Source organism: Anser brachyrhynchus (assembly GCF_964034855.1).
Source record: "Anser brachyrhynchus genome assembly, chromosome: 4".
NCBI lineage: Eukaryota > Metazoa > Chordata > Aves > Anseriformes > Anatidae > Anser > Anser brachyrhynchus.
In genome coordinates, this window is record NC_137698.1 from 15,828,540 (window position 1) to 15,849,019 (window position 20,480).

At 40.5% G+C, this 20,480-nt stretch overlaps 1 protein-coding gene across 8 annotated transcripts in view; it reads right to left on the minus strand.

Moving 5' to 3' along the window:
* RUFY3 (RUN and FYVE domain containing 3) overlaps positions 1 to 20,480 on the minus strand; it is a 55,856-nt gene that overhangs the window by 7,482 nt on the left and 27,894 nt on the right. For 4 of the 8 annotated variants that reach the window (XM_080589210.1, XM_080589215.1, XM_080589211.1 and 1 more), the window contains 13 exons: positions 18,499 to 18,672; positions 17,091 to 17,208; positions 15,201 to 15,302; positions 14,058 to 14,181; positions 13,336 to 13,397; positions 12,080 to 12,145; positions 11,914 to 11,983; positions 9,892 to 9,984; positions 9,064 to 9,144; positions 8,270 to 8,437; positions 6,737 to 6,834; positions 3,135 to 3,254; positions 156 to 258 (listed from right to left, as the gene is read on the minus strand). In XM_080589210.1, the coding sequence (XP_080445336.1) occupies positions 156 to 258; positions 3,135 to 3,254; positions 6,737 to 6,834; positions 8,270 to 8,437; positions 9,064 to 9,144; positions 9,892 to 9,984; positions 11,914 to 11,983; positions 12,080 to 12,145; positions 13,336 to 13,397; positions 14,058 to 14,181; positions 15,201 to 15,302; positions 17,091 to 17,208; positions 18,499 to 18,672 (1,379 nt within the window). Of the gene's footprint in view, positions 1 to 153; positions 259 to 3,134; positions 3,275 to 3,444; positions 5,639 to 6,736; positions 6,835 to 8,269; positions 8,438 to 9,063; positions 9,145 to 9,891; positions 9,985 to 11,913; positions 11,984 to 12,079; positions 12,146 to 13,335; positions 13,398 to 14,057; positions 14,182 to 15,200; positions 15,303 to 17,090; positions 17,209 to 18,498; positions 18,673 to 20,480 lie in introns of those variants that run through there. The other 4 variants (XM_080589214.1, XM_080589216.1, XM_080589217.1 and 1 more) reach the window with 2 other exon arrangements.

Sequence of the window (20,480 nt, forward strand, 5' to 3'; positions counted from 1 at the left end):
TTTACCACATGCAAGAAGTGTTCCAAAGCTTATCTTGTTGTGACGCATTAACAGTACTTATTTATTGCCTAATAAAGCTTCAGAAAAGAGAATGAGCATAACGAAACCTTATTTCAAATTTAAGCCAAGAGGAAAAAATAAGTCATGTTACCTACCGGTTTTAACCAATTCTTTGGGACTTTTTTGTTTCCTTGGCTGCTTTGGTGATTCTGTGACCATCTGTCTCTTTCCCGCTTCAGTTCCAGTTCAAGGTGGCTCCTGTAATATCAAGGTGGAATTATGAATAAAGGCTATGGTTTTATAACACTCAACATCAAGAGCCATTACATTATAAAAACTAATTAACTCTCTTTATCCTAAAGCAATTGAAGCTCAATTCCAGAGCTAAAAACTGCCTCTCAGTAAAAGGCTGTTTCACATGTGTGAAGCCACAAAAGGCCAGGATGGAGAATCTAAATGTTCTTCATGTAATTCTAGCACAAATTTGCCGGAAATAAGCCTGTTGACTATGTCTGCAAGTCCTTAAAAAATACCAATCTATTCATTCACTCTAGCACTGTTAATCAGTGCCCTGTTCAAGACATTCTTCAGCAGATGACCTGCTACATGACAGGCTGTGAAACCCAAGGCAATATCCTCAACCACTTCTCAAAGCCATCCGGACATGACGGATAGACTCCTCCTCCCTCTGAGCTGTGGCAATCCTTCAAGCCCTTGTGTAGACTTGAACAGGAGAAACGAGCCCCTGGGCTGAAAGCAGGCCGTGTGTGCTGTTTTAGAGCCTGCAGTTACCTCACTGGCCTAGCCTTATCGGTAACCACGGGGTGACGCACGCTCCTTCGAGACTGCTAAGCAGCCAGGCCGCTGCTCTGCACTGCAACCCCGACGAGGCTTTTGTGTCACCTCATGCGGGGCATGCTACGGTACATCGAGCCGGAGGGAACAAAGGCGAGGCTGAGTGCAGCACATTTGTATTCGGGATGACAGCTGATCAGCGGGTCAAGGACAGATGAGCAAGCACATCTGAGGTCCCCAATACAGCCTGAAGAAAAGCACAACTCCAAATCCAGCCGTGGGTCACACACCCTTTACTCTGGGGCACCGGAAAGCTCCACAACCGCGGCCTGCCAGCACACAGCAGCAACAAAGCTGTTGGAGCACACAGAACTGGGGACTGAAGCACCAGAAATCCCATTTTCTGAAATCTTTACAAGTTATTTGGACAGTAATACAGTGAAGAACAACTCCTGCTCCAAAAGCAAAGGCTAGAAATTGAATAACGTACATGCTGGTAAACACATTGGCAGGATTTGTACTACAAAACACTCATAATCCTCATTTCTGTTAAGAAAAAATATGTCCGTTATTAACCTCACCAGTCTCAATGCTCAAACAGCTTCTTTTAAGTAACTTATTTGACTGCGTCCTCATTAATTACAAAGCCTAACTGAAATGAGTAAAGCTGGTGGAAGCTTAGATCCAGAAACGAATCCTTATCCACGTGGACATTCAAAAACAAACCATCCAGGGGAAATCTTGCTTACAATTTGATTAACACAAAATTCCGCATTTCCTCTCAAAAGGACACAATTCAAGCAAGACTACCTGCCAGCCTCACTTAAATCTATCAGTACAGCCTCCTGCTAAAGGAGGCACAATCATTTTCATACTGCCACCTCGATTTAGCATGAGCAATACCATATTCAGAAAGGGGTGGACTGATGCCAAAATATACCAGTTTGAAAACATCCTCCCCAGATGCTACACTAATTCAGTTAAACTGACTTAGTGTGAATTGCATGTGCGAAGATATATTCCCTGCATATACCTAATAATATCACTGAACTCACCCACGCACACCTGGGACTAGCACAAGTTTCTGATAAAAGCCATTTGCTGGCTTTGTGGGCAGCCTCGGTAACTTTTTAAAACAGGAAACAAAAGAAGCCATGCCATGATTAGGGACGAAAAAATGCACCCAGTGGTGCTTCCACACCATTCACTCCAGTGACCTTGCTGCAGAAGAGAGGAAGCGTCATGGCTGCAGATAGAAAGATGCTCTGCTATTTTAAGATAAGAGGATTTCCCTGTTTCCCTCTTGTTGGTAAACTGATGACACTGCAGGGGGGGAAAGCTGACAGCTCTCGTTAAGTTTTCTGTATTTGGCTTCCAGCTTTTTAGTTGTCACCCAGCAAAACTGAAACCCCTGCCATAGTGGTTCCAAAGAATGTTTATCAATATGGTGATAGTCGCTTTATATGAATATATATATATATATATATATAAATACATGTGATGGCAGGGTTTCAACTAGAAAAATCATAGCACTTTGTCGGACTGACCGTCAAGATCGCTTCCCTTGCTCCCTCCCTTGCTCCTTAACGCTTCCATGATAGCTCTAGGCAAAGGCATCTTTGAGCTACATCTCTGACTATGAGCAGCAAATTGTTTGCTTTTCTTGTTTGCTTCAGGTTCCCTTTAGGTTCCAGGTTATGCTGCTACAAGTGAGAAGTCTAGTGTAATACTAGATTTTGGAGAGGTCTGTGTGGCTGTCAGAGGCCTGACTGCACGTTGAAGCATACAACCAACTAACTCAAGCTCCCTAGAGCAGGCTAACCTGCAACAGGATCTTGGTGCACATCAAGGATCAACCAAGCTTCCCAAACACGTTTTGTACTTTGCAGTGATCTCCATCCTCCTACCCTCACTAGCACTGCCAGTTCCCAAAAGAGGTGGTTCTGGGCAGATGCCCAAAGTGCAGAAAGCATCCATGGAAATTTCTGTATTCAAAAAGAATATCCTGACAGTTCATTTCCACCCAAGAGATGTTCTGCAGCCTGTTTCTGATATTTCATCACCACAAAGATTTGTGCTTTTGCTTGTGAGTTCTGCTGACCCCTCAGTTTTTTTTGCATTTCCTTCCAATCACATTTTCGACACTTTAAAGATACCCATGTTAAAAGCCTTGCTGTCTCACAAAGCATTTCACTTCCCCACTGTTAATATCACCTAGAATCAAAAACACCTCGTCCCTCCGCCTGCAGCCCCTTCCTCCTTTTAGAACTGCCCTGCCTGCTTTTGTCTAGACACAGTAAGAACAACCCAGAAAATAAATTAGAAAAGGATCTCTTCACCGCTGCCTGGAGAGCTCTTCCACTTCTAGCTGGAGGCTGTTGATTTTGTCCCCAAACTCCTGCTTGAAGAGACGGTTGTCCTGCTGGGCCAACTGACGGTCCTTCTCTGCCTGTCGCAATCTGGATTTGAGCCACATGAACTTGTGATAAAAAACAAAAGCCATGGTGGGGAGGAAGACCAAGTTTAAACAACAAATTAAAAAAACCCAGTGAAAAGGTAAAGCCAAAAAAAGGGATGGTAAAAGCAATGGGAAGGAGGGGAATGTTTTAAAGAAAAGCAAAATGTAGGTGAACCAGGCAGAAGCGCTGATTTTCAATTTTTTTTATTCTATTACTACAGTTTACAGCCATTAGATGAAAAACATAAAACATCACTTTTATCCAGATTCAAAGCAAACCTCAAGTACACAGAATTTTAAGTCAAATTTGATTTTAATGTATGTTACATCTCAGCTTTATGCACGTAACTGGAACTTGCAACATAGGTTAGCTACTATATTTAGAATTAGTGCATTTTCCTGGTTTCTTCCACAGACTGTCACACTGACTCAAGTACCCAGGCATTAGCACACCAAAGCATCTCTGCTTTGGGCCTGACATCAGAAATTGCCAGATGCGTAACTGTCTGATTTTAACATTGTTGTGACAGCAAACAAAACCAGCCCAATCCCCTATTCCTACAGAAGAAATTTGAGGAGAGGCAGGGGCGTTAATAGTTCTAACTCGCTACTCGGATACACCTTGATGAAAGCTTTCACCATTTTTTTTGCCCCCCCCCCACAGGTAGTTAAAATGTATTTCTAGTAAAAGATTACTGAAGGTTAAGTTTATACTTTCAAGCATGAGACTTGGACATCGCTTAAAGATTGAGACCTGGTCTCCACGTCTGCTTGTGTGCAGGAGTCCATTGAACAAGCTAAGCAGTGGTACACGCTTGTGCATAGGAGGACTAGGCTGAGCCTCACGGATTTTTAAATGTACCTAGCGAGAGTCAATAGGTATTTTTTCCCAGTTGTGTTTCAGTCACATCTGCCTCCTGCTGCCCCACGGAGCGCTATCCAACAGCACAAAGGGGGAACTGGCACCAAAGAATTTTTACAACCATCTCACCAGAGCAAAAAAAGCCTTATTTGACTCAAACCTCTCAAATATCATTTTCTTGAGAGAAAAACATCTCTAGGAGCACTTATAAGGTAAAGGCTGTAAAGGGCCAGCATATTGAACTTCTTTGGCCACGGGGAAGAGGATATTAATTTATAATAGTCCAAGGTACAGTTGCTTACAGTTTTGCACTAGGATGTTACAATGACAATTATTTTTCCTATCCGGAGATGTTTCCAAGCTTTAGCTGTTCTTTCACTAGCAAATTCCATGTTTGTATTGAGCAACAGAAACTTAGAAGCAAATGAAAGAAGTGTAACAGTAAAAGGCAACTCTTCCTTTTAAACCACTAACTACTCAGACAAGGAGTGGTCAAGTATCAAATTACCATTTCCACTCCCCACCACTGCATGTTTTTCTTTTTATTTTGTTTGTTTCAAACACTAGAGTATAAAGATCAGATTTATTTTTATTTTTTTTTTTGTAAAACATGTAACTTCCCTTTCTAGGGAGAGGAGAGACCTATCAAAAAACACCTCTCCTCAGGTTCCTTCAGTCAGGAAGAACAGCAAGGTATGTCTAGAGGGATTCATGGCAGAGGTAGAAGGCAATGCAGAGATAAGGAGGTTTTCACTGAACTTACCACTCTATCATGTTACTCTAAGACACCTAGCTACTAATTCTGGACACATGAAGTTTAAAGGAATAAGGATAAGTCCCTACCCTCCCACCAAGTCACTAAGGCAAAATCGTTGCAAGCAGTCTTGGTTACAAGAGGGCTGGTCTTCGCCGCGATGAGCTATCGAGTCGCGCCCATCTGTCCTTGACTTGGGGCTGAACCCACGGAACAGAAATGAATGGGTAAACGGCTTGGGGTACGCACACAACTACTTTCAACAACTTCCAGGGATGCATTTTCTCCTCTACTTCACAAAAAGGGAAACACAGAAAACTAGTTGACTTTCCAGAGCTGGCCAATGCAATATTGGCTTGGCCAACACGCCTAGTATCCATACATGTTGAAGACTTGTGCTGCTGTATACGGCATGCATCACCGGGATGTACAGAGCCACATTCCTTACGCTTTTCTGGTGTGTTTATTGGCCAACTCATTGGTACTTTTAACACAGTTTAAATGGCAAAGTTGGGGATTTTTATATCCGACTAAATCTCTGAAGAAAAACTCACTGATTTTAAAAACTCAGCAAATTCCAAATCAACTTCAGATGACAATTAACAATTTAACAGTTGATTTTTAGCAATTCTCAAGTTCTTCCCTCATAAATGAGTTCTGATGTCAGAGCTGTGAGGTGACCAGACATAAAAACGTTTAATGATGCTTCTGGATCAGTTTGTTTGCTGCACTATTTAAGGTTTTTGCCTGTTTCACCAAATCCTTTTCACTGTATAAGTAAGTCAGAATGAGGATGAGGAGGAAATGGAAAAAAATAAGAACAGCAAGAGAAAAAGAGCAAGTCAATTAGCTGAGAAGATATAATACATTTTAAAATACAATTTTTCTACAAGCAAACTGACCTATGTCATTAAGAGTCATAAACCCAAAAAATAAGAACATTAATTTAGTGCAATGAACTATTTATTAAATAAGTCTCATACAATACATCTTGCCATGACCTACGGTTTCCCCCGGTTTTGCTCAGAGCTAGCAGTCAAATCAATTCACAGAGATCGAACTTCTGAACCTTTGGCCAAACAAGAAAAAAGGGGAAAAGGAGCACTGCTCCTTGCCATATCAACCCAGCTTCACTGGGTAATTAAGAGGCCCTCTTAATTACATGAGGTTTAATAACATGGAAGCAACACAGCCATGAGGTTGGAGCTTGTCCTAGACTAGATGGATGTCATTCCTACAGGCTCTCTCTATCAACCTTTAGTGATGATCAGGCTGCCCTATCATCTTCCTTGATGTACTTTCACGTGAGATTTTTTTCAAGCTTTTTTTTCTCAGAAAGTATAAGAATCAGAGCATTTGTCAGTTCATAAGGAGAATGGTTCAAATTTGGTGGTGTGTTTTGTTTTTTTTTCTTCAAAACAGTACCAGAGAGATCTGGAATAACCAAGCATCTGTAAAACTGGTCTCTGTTGTATGTTTGTTCTCCCTGCTCCCATGGCAATAGTTACCAAAAGTCAAACACTTCTTTAACTGCGCGACTGTGCTATCAGATGTATCAGTGCTATCAGAGATGGTAACTGACTGCGTAACATACAAATATGCAGCTGACATAGATAAACAAAGCTGCTATGTTTATTACTGTTCTAGCAGTATATTTTTTAATGGAAGCCCTCCTAAAAAATATGCAAAACACTTCTCCTAACAGTATCTCAAAATTATCACTGAGACTGAATCCTACTCGCTTCATGTAGAGCTATTTAGAGGTGACTAAGCACTGCATTTGGACTCACCTACTTCATTCATTTCAGTTTGACACTGTCACTATAATGAATACAATTATAATAATTGTAAAAGTTTCATTTTTTACCTTTGTTCAAGCTGTTTAATGGTAGCAGCCATCTGATTTGTTTTTTCTTCCAAACGGCTGTTTAATTCACTCTTCTGTTTCACTCCCATATCTGAACTCTGGAAAAAATAGCAACATGCTTTCTGTAAGTATGGGTAAAACCAAAATAAGCCAGGACATATCATGTGACAACTGAAGTGAAAGAGGCAGAACCCAAACAGACAGAAGGTGCTCAAAAAGCAAATGCCAGGTCAATATCGTAAGGCCAAGCACCTTGCCCTACAGGTGCAGGCTATATCTGGGGACCCCACAGAAAGGCAATACCATAATCAGTTCTGCTGTCTGTATAATATGTAGTATATGTAGTGATGCAGCAGCTGCTAAGATCACTCAACTGCTGTGCATGGAATGATTGGCTCAAGGAGCACAAAAGCAACACTTTGCTATTCTAAAATTTATTTTATTGTTTACTTCTGAGCATTATGTGCTGCTCTTTGCCATTATGCAGTAATGTATGTAAAGATACCATATACTTTCAAATATGAGATCGTATTGGAACAGAAGCTGTCATGGTTTAGTTTTTACAGCACAAAAGCCAGAAGATGCTTTCCCCACTGAAACACACACATTTCCAAATCACTGCCAGTCTATCTTCACAACAAACAGCATTTTCCTTTAATTCCCAACATGGTCAATCGCTTAAAACACTACAGCTTTCTGTCTTGCCCCTCAGCAGCTCACATCCTCTTTACTAAACTGAATAAACATCACTGGGATTACAGAGCACATCCACAGGCTGGAAAGCAGTCTGAACCAAACCTCATGATTCCTGCTGTTTAAATTCTTGGCTTGACCCTGGAGAAAAAAAGCCTGTGGGCTCTAGAAGTGAGTATCTGCACTGACAAAAAAGTAAAACAAGGCATAAAGGGAGATCATCCCAGAGAACTGGTAAAGCTAAAAATCTGTTTTCTACCCTGCAAGGAAAGAAACCAGCACGGAACTACTGAACATAGATCAACCATGCAAACACCTGAAAAACATGCTCAACTGAAGAGTGGCCCACTACTAAGATACCCTCCCCCAAATCATAACTACAGTGTGTGCACTTTGCTACGCTGGGGAAAATCCCATCCTTACCAACCACAGATAAAGTACTCTACCAGACACTTGTGAAGGTAACCTACACAGGGAAATGTTCCTTTCACTTAAGACATTTTTTATTTTTTCAATCTTCACTTGGTTTATAAATTTAAAAAAGGCAAAAAGACTATCAGTGCATACGTCATTATAGAAATATTTTCCTTGAAGTTTTTTGCACAAATCAACTTTAACCTGAAGAATGCCAGCCCTAATGAAAGCAGCAAACAGAAACAAATGTAGAAAAACAATATACAGGTAGGGAGAAGGTTTAAACGGGAGCAAGACAGAAGTATGGTATACTGCCTGTCACCCTTCCACACCCAGTACTTTTAAAACAAGGTGGGGTGTGGAAACAAAGGCCCTAAAAAAACTTTTACCTGGAATTCATTACATTTGATTTAATTATTTTCCTACCTGCAGCTTGAAAGATAGTTCATGCTTTAGGGCCCTGAGATCATCCAGTTGCTGTCTGAGTGCCACCAGAGCATCTTGCTTCTCGCAGACATCTTTCTCCAGCATCTTCATGGCTAACTCCATTTCCTGTCTCATCCCAATCTGGACCTCCAGCTCCTTTTCCACATCCTGAAATACACAGCTCAGTCAGCACTACTCGCCAGCTTTCTTCACCATCAATGAAGTAACCACCCTTCACTGGTGGTCTTGGCAATGGAGTCACAACTCCGAAGTGTGCTGCATTGCCACAGCATCACAGTTACAGATCTGACACATCAAAAACAATTAAGGACAACAAATATGCTATTTCAATCCAATATTAAAGCAACGTAACCAGCATTACTAGCAAAGAGTCAGAAAGCACTACCTGAGTCCATCCTTCTGATGGAGGGGACTAGTGAAAAAGCTGGCAGACAATTTCCTTAAAAGGTTCTGCTCGGGCATTTTATTTTGCACCAGCTGAACACAAGGTACTGAGTAACAGTTCAGATAGTGGCAATACCCTTACCTGCAAGGGGGATGTGTTAGACCTAGAAAAGCAACTGCACTGCTCATTTTAAGAAAGAGACCTTGAACTGATAAATAGTCACAAAATTAACATTAATTCTGACAAGACTGTCTCAGATCAGGGTGAGGTAGGCAGGCAGAAATGACAGTAAGCCCCTGACCAAACATGTTGAAAAGTGATCATCTAGTATGGAGTAATTATGTGAAAAAGCCATTTGTAGTGAGCTTCAACCTTACGCTGTCCTTACCAGCCGCAGCTGAGTCTCTTCCTTTAACTGTTTTCGTGCCTCAGTCAGTGCATGTCCATCTGCAGTTCTGTCTTTAGTGACCTAAGGAAGAAACCCAATTAACTTGTCATTATATACACCAGTAATCCTCACATTTGGTGATCATTTGCTTTTCCCACTTTGAAAACAAATTCTGCAAGTATCAAAACTCAGCAGCTCTACTCAGTTAATGCAGCATGCAGCTTACGTGAAGCGACTATTTCCCCATTTCCCCAAGTTGCTCAGTGCAATTCAATGAATATGAATAAAATGGACACTATTTTCAGATCTTAGACGATCTACTACGTATGGTTACAAAGTCTCAGACAAATATCTGATGGGGTTTAAAACCCCTAACAGATTCTGTCAGAGTTACGAGTACTTTAAACAAATCAAAGAAAAGATGATAGAGTATTTCAACATCCTTTCCTGCCCCTTTATTTCTGAAAAGGGTAGCGTTTCAGGCCAAAAAAGCAGAACTCCTACTTTCAAATTTTTTTTTGCCACCCCTTAATTAAATCATCCTTCTTCCTGTCCCTTCTGACACCTCCACCCATCAAGCCACGAGCATGCTGTGTTAGCTTTCAGCTCTGCACATGCTCACTGTTTCATCAGCTACTGCCAGGCAGGATTTACTGTGGCCAGGGTCCATCTGTTACCCTCTGCAGAAGGCCCACCTGGAGTTACCTTTACTTATTACAGATTTCTGTGAGATACATAAGGAAATTAAGTCTCTTCAAAACACCTACTCTGCATCAAATTTGGGCTGGAACTGCCCAAAGGGTTCCAGAATCATCTACACACACCAACCTTACGATTGGACTCCAAGATGTAAGAACTTTCTTCTTTAACCCGCTCCATCTCTTCCTGCAGTGTAATAATCCTGTTGTTTGCAACAGCAAGCTGTGAACAAAACAGAACAACAGTAAATATATCAAACACACACTTGGCAGGTTTTTTTCCCCTCTAGATAGATTTCCTGTATTAATTTGTTCATATTCCAAGTGAGAAAAACAAATAGTTGACGTGACAAAAGACAGTTTAACCCCTGTCATGAAGACAGACCATCTGAAAGAGTATCGGTTAGCTAACAGTGGAAGTCTGTCACACTGGTAACTAAAACAGACTTTCCAAACCATTTCTGTTCATGTCTTTCAGTAAAGTTATTCAGTTCTAAGGGTTACTACCTGCTAGACTCTACATAACCCATGGTTAGCACAATTCAATGTAAATCCTCACTCTATTCCTCTTCCTTTGACAGGCATTAACAAAAAAATAAAAAAGTGAACATAAAAAAATAGCTTTAAAAAAAACAGAACTTTAGCAATGGAAATAAACAACCAGAGAAGTAGTACTTGTGTGGATTTGCTATAGCTTTGCTAGTTTGGATACATTGCTACTCAGAGCATCTGAAGTGCAAGATTTAAACATGCACTTCAGATGCTCTGAGCATTTAAGCATTTGGGCAGGAGAAGTGCTACTAAAAGTGCTCCTCATTACAGGAGGAAGACTTAACTGGAAACTGAGGGTCAGCAGCACACACCACCCTTACAAGACGAGACATTGCCTCAGAATAATTCCCCATAAAAACATCCCTGCAGACTAACAGACTACTCTGAGTGTGTGGTCAAAGTCCAAAACAACTTCAGAAAACTCCTTCTGGCTTGGTAAATTGTAACTTCTGTAAGTCTTGCACGCAAGAAAAGATCAGTTACATTCCAAGAGAGACTTCACTAAGAGACAAGCAAGGTACTAAAACTCAACATATACTTGAGTCATTATTGTAATTAATTTCATGGGTACCATGCTTAATGGACACAGCATTCATACACTGCAGGTAATAAATCAAAAGCCATATATTATATTAGCACTAAGAACTGAAGCGTACTGTAGACCACCTTTTCAAAATTAAAGAGGATTAAAAGTTAGTCATTTTTAACTGTGAAAGTTAATTCTAACTCTAACTGAGACTGGATACACTAACTTCCACTACTAAAGCTTCTCATCATTTGGCATCATCCATTAGAGAAGGTGTTCAAGAATCAGACACACAGACCTCTGATGAGGATGAACAAGCAAGAAAGAATTTCTATTTCATATTTGTACTGCCAGGGCACTGGGATGTCCTAACCAAAGTCATTCCGCTGAGCTAAGTGACATGCTGACAGAGACACTGTAAAACCTTTAAGATGAGAATTACTTTCACCCGTTTGTCAGGGGAATTGACCTATGACGATTTTATTACATATATTCCATTATTAATAAACTGCAAAACCAATTTCAAGACACAGATTACACCTACAACTCGTGTGCCAACCACCTTCCATGCTCAGACTGAACAACGTTTTATCCAGAAGGACTTGACTTCTTACAAATCATGACAGGCTAGAGGAAAAGTTATTGCTATATTTCAAATAGTATCTTAACATAGTAGTAAACTTCTGCATCTGTCAAAAATAAACAGAAGTTTATAAAGTTTTTCATACCATCTTGATGTCTCAAGACATGTCAGCTGTATGGTATTTGAAACCATATCCATTGTACAATTTACTCTAAGACACTTGGCAAAAATCAGAAAGTATTCATAAGACTTCAGAAGGAAAAAGCGGATTCAATTAGGTTTGGATTTTTAACAAAGATTTAGCTGTTTTCTACATCATATTTAGTTAGCAGCAACAGTCAGTGTAATTCCTTGGCAGCTCAGTTATTCCAGTTCCATTATTAAACCGACATCATCACTTACACCACAACTCTGAAAATAAATCCTTCCTAACCGTTTCTACGCTTAATTCCATAAGGCCAAAGCATCAGATGCTTCCCTATTACACTTACCTCCTCTGTCAGTTTAGTGTTGGATTTTTCTAAAGCATCCACTTTTGCCTGTAGGTTGTTCACTGTAGCACTGGTGAAAAGAAAAAAGCCTACATTAATTCCTTCTTTTTTAGTAGTCTCATTTCTATTGTGCTATATAATAAAGAATAAATACATCATGTATTACCTTAAGTGTCTGTTGAGTTCTTCTACATAGTTCTTCTGGTCCAAAATAGCAGTTATTTGACCATCTCTGGAAAAAAAAAATCATTCAGCTCAGCCAGAGCATAGCCCTTTCATATCTAAAGCCAATGACTGTGCGGCATGTTTGTGGAGGCCCCAAGCAGACCAGAAGGCCTTCTCCGCCAAGCCAAAAGATGACGAGACAGAGAGGAGCCAATTCCAAGTCAGAACAGAAAGACAAGCTGAAGAGGAAATAGCACAGTTTCTCTTTGATCCTAAACCTCAATATTTGTATTAATAGACCTAAGAGACACCATTAAAGGTCTAAGATGAAATGCGGCCAACTGTTATATGTTCAACTGGACAACATTCAGGCATTTTGTGACACAAGAAACGGAAGGATTAAGGCAGAAAACGTTTTAGTGAGTATAAAATTTTGAATTAAAAAACGACTTTGCGCTACTTGTATATTGGACAAGAGTTATCTCACCAAAATTCATTCAAGGAAAACCATCAACAAATGTGCTTTTTGCATGCATTTCCAGCAGGAAATCCTAACTAAAGGAGAGATCTAGAAATGAAACTACAGATAAAATAAAGGCAATCAAAACACCGGACCCTGAGGTACAATAATTAAACACGTACTTGAATTCAAAATGGCAGAACCTCTTAAATATGAAGAAAGAGTCTCAAAAGTCTCAGAAAACCACAAGACTGGATCTGTGTGTCAGTGTGCCCACACTACTTTTCAAGATCTTGCTCTGAAAGTTGCATAGCTACATTTGTGTACACTGGCACAGGTATTCAGAACTATTACACTTATGATCAGTTCCAAGTGGAGAATTTATTTAGGGATGGTATGGTGCCAAAAATCAACTGCTATCCTGCTAGCTGCACGACTGGTAAAGGCTACTAAGCTGCTTACCGAAAAGGTTTTCAAGAACGGCAGACCTAACTCAGCAAAGGGTCACTTTTAAGGTATTTTCATCATCTTAAATTGCCAGTTAATAAAGAACACACAGAATTCCTGGGACACCTTCCCTTCCCCTGCCACCTCCCAATACTTCCAGTGTCTTATTTATACATTGTTTTTTCACAGAAGAGCAATTCACTTTAAGAAATGTTTTAGTGAAAAAATTAACAGCTTGCAGGGCAACTTGAAATACTTGAAAAGTCATCAAGGGATAACTCGACAATTTATCCTGAAAACTCGAAAAGTTATCAGGAGATGACAAGCAGGACTCTCATGCGTGTGCTTACCCTTCACTGCCTTTTGTGCTGTTCCCATCTTTCAAATACATTGAGAAATCAATAACTCCAACCTAGGGAAAAAAATTGCATTTTACATTAAATGCTTCTCTTAAGAAACACTGTTCATAGCTATGGAAGTTCAGGGTGGTTCAGTTGGAACATCAGCACATGTTGTATTATAACAGATTCGTTATACCAGTAATCTAGCCAAAATGAAGGAAAACATGTCCTCGTTCAAGCAAGAATATGCTAGCAGAAACAGCAAGTTAGCAAGCAAGTCTTAGCAGATAAGGACAAACATTATCATCACTAGAACTATACATACATTACTTATGCAAGCTGTAACGTAAGTGCTCGTGGGCCTTTTCTCTTTTGTTTAATGGCTACATTGATCTAGTCATATGGCATGAGTGAATTACAAGATCAGTTCACTTCTCCCCCCCTTTTTGGGAAAGTCCATCCCAGCATTCTCCTTTATCTTCTTCTACATTTCACACCACAGCAATCCAAATGCAGACCGCATGAAAGCATAACAAAGAGAAAACCAAAATCTTGAATCTCTGATCTCAGTGCTGCCAGTTAACCGATGAACACTGTAACGGTAGCAAGCTTGTATGAGTCTTAAATTACTCATAGAAAAAGATTTGAATCTCAGATAAACAAAGTCCTCTACAACAGAAAATTGGTCCAATTTAAATGAGCAGAAAAAATATTAATGGAACACCCAGTACCTGTGAATCCAGGTCTTCTCCTTTCATGCAGAAATTTGCATCAATGACATTCAAACCTACTAGCAGGCCAGCAATGATCGCACCTTCTTCTTCCATCATTAGTGCATTAGGCTCGTAAAATTCACTGCAGGATGGACAACAGGAGAAAACAAGTGTTGCATCTTTTAAAATTCGACCAGAACAAGGTCAACTAGAATGGCTTTTCTGGTATTTCACACAATAATAAAACACAAGCTCAGGCTTAATAAAAAACAGGCAATAACATAAACTACACAGAAGTGTAGTCCTATTAATAAACTGATGCTCTGACCAAATATCTGCCAGCACAGTACATCTTGGGGTGAGGCAAAGACCCAGTAAGTAGGAGATCTGGGCTCTCAGCTGTTAGAAGGTGATTCAAAGTAAGCATGAAAGTTGAGCAATATCAGAGCACAGTGAAGATTCAAGACTGAGGCTTAATATTAGAGTTTTACAAATAGCATACTTTTACTGCTCCATTAAATACTTCTCTAACATAAGACACCACCACACTTTCCAGTGGACAATAGGAAGTTCTCCTTTCCAGCCCCAAGTCAGCTATGGATTTGCATGGACAGACGACAACAACAAAAAAACCCTACTTGCTTAAGTAAAGAAACATTAACATATTTATTAAATCCTACTACTTAACGTAATCATAGCAGTTCAAATCTGTGGACTTGCAATTAGCCTAAAAACTAACTGCTGTTTTATGAATGGGGAAGTAGACAGAGAGAAGCGAAATGACTTGTTCTGAGTCAGATGCTGATGAAGTGACAAGGTCAGAAACAAGTCCAGGGCCAAGATCTCACAAACGAGAATGCTGCATCCCACCTATACAAATATTTCACCCAAGTCACCTCTTTGGAAACAAAATTTTTGTTTATTCTAACAGACAGGCACTTGAGACAATAAGGGTGGCAAAATGGCAGCTCCTGACTAAAGAAAGAATATTAAGCATTTTTATTCCTTCAAAGGAAGCTCTACATTTCACAAACAGTACTATCACATCAGGAAGAGTACACACACCCTTACCTTTTGGGTGTAAAAGATCTTAAAAAAAAACCACCTTACAATAGGGCAGAAGGGAACCTTATCTAATCTGAGAGAGAGTTCACCACTCACCTGAGAAGATCCTTTCTGTTAATCAAGGCTTTCATGTATTCTGAAAGCTTCTTCTGCATTAGAGCCAGGCGAAGCCAAGCTCTTCCTCTACCCACAGGTGTCCTACAAAGGCAAGAAACAAAACAGTTACACACAAACTGCAATACACATTCACAGACAGCTTTAATAATCCCATTGTGTCTGAAGTTTCTGCACCTTGAAGTTACAGCTGCCATTGATGACAAGAGGGATATACAAGGTATTTAAGCATGAATTGTTACAGACAAGTTTATCATATAATCATAGAATGGTTTGGGTTGGAAGGGGCCTTTATAGAGATCATATAGTGCAAGTAATTATGTAAACAATTATCTAAATAATTATCACTGCTTCTCTCCTAATTCTGTATTTGTTACTATATTAACAGTATTTTCCTGACTTCACTGATGCTGCATGGTACTACATAGGTGATTTACTGAAGCAGATGAACTCTAGTTCATATACAGTTTTGTATACAGCAAATCAGAAGAACACGTATATATTCAGCTCAACAGTGATGCCCAAGCATCACTTCTTCAGGTAGGTGTTAAGCCTGCTCAGAATCCACAAAGACAACAAAATCACAAATTCACCACTGTTCTCTTCAAGTATTTTGCTCATGAACGCACTCACAGGATGCAATAGTGTATAGTCACAGCCCTTCCCCCCCATTTCTCCTGACAATCTGAAGCACACAGCTTTAAAAATATGAGAACTGATATGCTGCATCACAGCTCTGGCTCCTCTACCCCGGCATATTGGCCAGGAGCCAGTATCAGATGCTCTAAAGGAAGGTGTTAAATCCCCCCGTGTTGAGCAGTACCCTGATTAGAAGGAAATTTCTTTTCAGTCTCCAGCAGTCAGCTGTCTTATAGAAAGCAGCATGTGGGGCGCTTTATTTTCCAATCTTAACCAGTATAAGTAGCAATTGCCCATGGAAATCATCTTCTTTATTGCCTGTTGTGGTCTTGACCTCACTAACGCATGATGCTTCATAACCCAAGGGTTAGTATGTATATAGGACTGTGTTTTAGAGACCTCTTCCAAATCTGTCTGTCCTTTATTTTACGTCATGTTGCAGTTTTCTGTTACAACAGGAAAAGGTAACAGGAGCTCTGGCATGACACTCCTAGCGCTCCATGCTGATCTTGTAAGCTGTTCCAGGCAGAATCCTGCACAGTCCTCCAGTACAAGCACCTGTCCATATATACTTCGCTAGTTACTAACCCAAGAGAAGCTGTTATTGAATCTATTCACCCTTTCTTTAAGCAATGAAGATCTGATTCTTAGCCATGACGCTCATACAAAAGTTTCCTCAAACCTTTTAGCTATTTTCTAGACTGAAAGCCTTCACACTAACAATTTTTTTTAGCAATGGAATAAGCAAACCTGAATGTGATATCTGAAATGACTATGCAATTTTTAAGAGCAATATATCCTCAAAGTGGTTTCTTCAGCATACACTAGCATCTTCTCCACCTCCGTGAGCCTCCCTTTTACACAAACTTTACAAGTTCATCCGAATTTATTTAAAAAGGAAAATGACCTCTATCACTTTCCTTCCAATTCCCTTCCTCTACAGTCAGGGAGTCAGTAAAGACTGACACATTCTAAGCACACATTGCTAACCATAAATGAGTGACAAGCAATGTACTATTGTCCATAAGATCCCTTGAGCTTAATATAAGAAATAACATATCCTTTCCTCTCCTTCTGTAGTTTCTTAAGGAAAAAAAAGACTGAAGAACCATTTGTATCAACAGAACATGGCAGACAGATTCCTGATTATGTTTGTCCACCCTTCTCTTCTTCAGGATCTTTCTTACAATTAAAAAAAAAAAACATATTTGTGCAGTAAAAGACTATACTTACTTCAGACCTGGGAGATCCTTAACACTTGCTGTAATCTCTGCAGCTTCAGGAACAAGTTTTTCTACTAGTTCTAGAGGTCCCCAAAATGACTTATTTTGCCCAAGAAAAGTCTTTTTGGCTAGAAAAGGAAAAGGTATAAAATTAGTCCATTAAGCCTCTGTTGACTATCTGCATTCTCAAACAAGGTCAGAAGCGAATGAACAGTTGACAAAGAGATTCTACTGGGCAAGTACAATAGATTACTTTTTATGAACAAGTGTGGCGATTACTGGCATCATTCAAATAAAGCAACAGGAGCTTGAGATGGATGCCAGAAATAATTTTATACATCCCAGATACTGCAAAACAACATCCAGTGATAACCACCAACTGAGATTCAGTGCTAGTGGCAAAGGCTGCTCTCACTGTCCAAGTTACATGTTGCATGCACAGTAATTTTCCCTCACTGTCCATCACATTACACGGAAGAGAATTGCATCACTTTGAATCCACTCTTTTGCCACAGCTTCCAGGGGCTTCTCTGTACATCCTTTCCTCCTTCAGGAAAGGTTTCTAATAACCCCTACATTTTAACACTGGAAATTAATTTGCTTCTTCCGTAGTTTTACTGCTACTTTGCAGCAGCTGTAAGGAAACTGAGAACTCAGTTAACTTAAAACCTGCAGTAGGGACACCAGCAAACAGATAAACAAAACTGAGGAGTATGAACACTTCTCCCTTGCACAATGTTACCTTACCCAGCACAGGAATCGCTTTATCAGTGCGTAATGCCGAACTCAACCACTAAAGCAGCACTGCAGGATGTATGTACAGGTGCTGAGAGGGAGTTTAATATCCCCTGCTTTTCATCCCAAGCTACTATCAAGCAAGGGCAGCAAATCAAGAGAAGTAGCATGATACCGGGCAGTTTAAGTTGTGACTCCATATTGTAAATATAAACATATGCTCTGCCTGCCATTTTAAAAAGCAGCTTACACGACAGTAGCTGCACACAGCCCAAATCCTCAATTTTGAGAGAACTGAGAAACAATCTCAGCATTACATCCCCACTTCCAGCAAGAGGACCATTGCCCCTCTGAACCGTGAAGACATGCAAAAAAAAGAAAGCGGAGTCATGATCTTGCTGAGGAGACAATTTTATTCCTGATGACTTACTCATATTTGAGTCACATCTGCAATGCTGTTATAACAAGTGACAAGCAACATCAACAACTGAACTTTTCACCTGCGGTATTACATCTTCAGCAGACATTTTCTTCTTTCTGTCAAGTCACCTGTGATCATAACAGACATCCTGCTCTCCTTAGCCTGCTGTTGAATACCAAACCAGACCCTAAAACGAGATTGCTCTCTCTCGCTCCTATGCTATGACCAACAGCCTGGGAGGACTCCTCTCAAGGAAGGTTACCTTTCAAGCCATGTTTAAGGCAATGTTCCATCACAACGAAGAACTGCTGAAGAGGTGCATAGTCAGAGTCCAGCGTCCTGCCCAGATTAAGTGCAGATTCGATCAACCCCTTGATACTCAGTTTTGCCATGTTCATCAGGTTCATGCGTTCATTAGCCATGAGATAATTAGGATCTACAGAAAATAGAAGAAAAATACTGTTGAGTAACAGAAGTTATTTTCAGTACAATAAGATATCCCATCTCCCTCTTTTTGTCCCCCAGCTTGAAGATATTTTTAATGGCAGTAACAGTTTGATGAGAGGTGCTCTCTGCAGGTCTTTTCTTGAGAAAAATCAAAATTATCTAGCACTTTATGATGAAAGCCATACTGACGTGGGAGTAGGTGATATATTAAGGGTTTCCTCAATACTTTCACTACAAAATCCTTAATTTTTCAAGAAATCACAATTTGAAGGCAGATGATAACATTGTGCTTTCCATCTTGACAAGGTGTTACTGAATGTTATGGCCGTCACTTGCTCTAGCTCAAATCCCCAGCTATATCCATCATCTACAATCCAGTAAGAACTCTGCAGCGGTGATTTTTTCTTCAACCTACAGCCAACCATGAATCCTCACACACTTAATCCATCAGTGTTCCTCTCTATCAAGTTTTGCATCTTTCGTGACTTTTTTTTTTTTTTAATTTGGGTGTAACAGAGCTAATTCACCTTGCCTACAGGCCTCCTGCCCCCCGACCTGTCTCTGACACAGCACAACATGCCAATGCCAACACAAAATGCCTCTTTTCCCAAACACCTTACTTCCCAACACCTCGAGAAACAGTTTTTTTCACAGCATTACTGTCCTGTAACTAGAGTGAAATTGTCATACGCCCACAATACAGCTTGCTCAAGCTTTAGGCCTGGAGACACACAGTAACAGAGACAAATCCTTGCTGTTAAAATACAGAGTTGCATCAGCTGCAAGTCTTCTGTTTGCCTCTGCTCCACCTGCAATCTCATACCCAATTTTTGAGCTCAGGTTCCTCAGCACAAGCAGCAGCTCCATCCGTGTAAGGCCCATTTATTCTATGGTGCTGTAGACAGCCGCAGACCTTTGAACACTGATTTACCACCTCCACCAGTGCGTTTATTACACTTAGCAGAAAAAAGGTGACCACAGAGCATCTAAGACTGGATGCGTACCCAGTGCTTAGATGTGTCATCCACTGTACTAACAAAACATGCTTGTGCTCAGCAAGCAATTAAAACAAGTAAATACTCGAGACTGAAATCCTTGAAGGATTTCAAGAAGAACTGTATTTCTGTTGCAGAGAATGCAGAGGAAAGCATGGGTAAGTTTGATGGAAGAAGCCATGAAGCTAACTATAAACCTAAGCAGTGGAAGAATTGACATGGCTGTTGCTGCTACCACCCAGCACTACCACTTACACCCACAAAGTGACTCTCACTGCCACTGGGGGGGTTCCTCAAGCTCTTTTTGGCTGCTCAGAGATTACCTCTCCTTAACACTCAGACAGCTTAGACAGGTTCCCATGTCTCGCCTTGAAACATCTGTCATTGCTGAGGAAGAGATGCAACCCCCATCCTCAATGGATCTACTCCCCAGGTAAACTCTTGCAGAAGCCTGGGTTTGTCTTCAGCACGTTTGCCACTGACTAGACAGCAAACCTCTGCCAGACACGTAGACTTGAGCTGTCTGGGTTTGTAACAGCTCCCATATCCTCCTGTCCATAGCAATGTGAGGGACGATTTCTCATAATCTAAGATGTAACAACCTAGCCCAAAGGGGTATGTTTTTCTCAGACTACTGCCGCCTCCTGTAGCACCTGTTCTGCTGATGAAAGGCATCATCCTGCTTCATCACGGTGCCGATACTGATGAGCCCAGTTGCTCATGTGTGGGTGACTACAGCCTCCTTGTCATCTCAAACATCCTACCACTGCGACGAGGCATCTTGTCAGTACCCACCATCCAG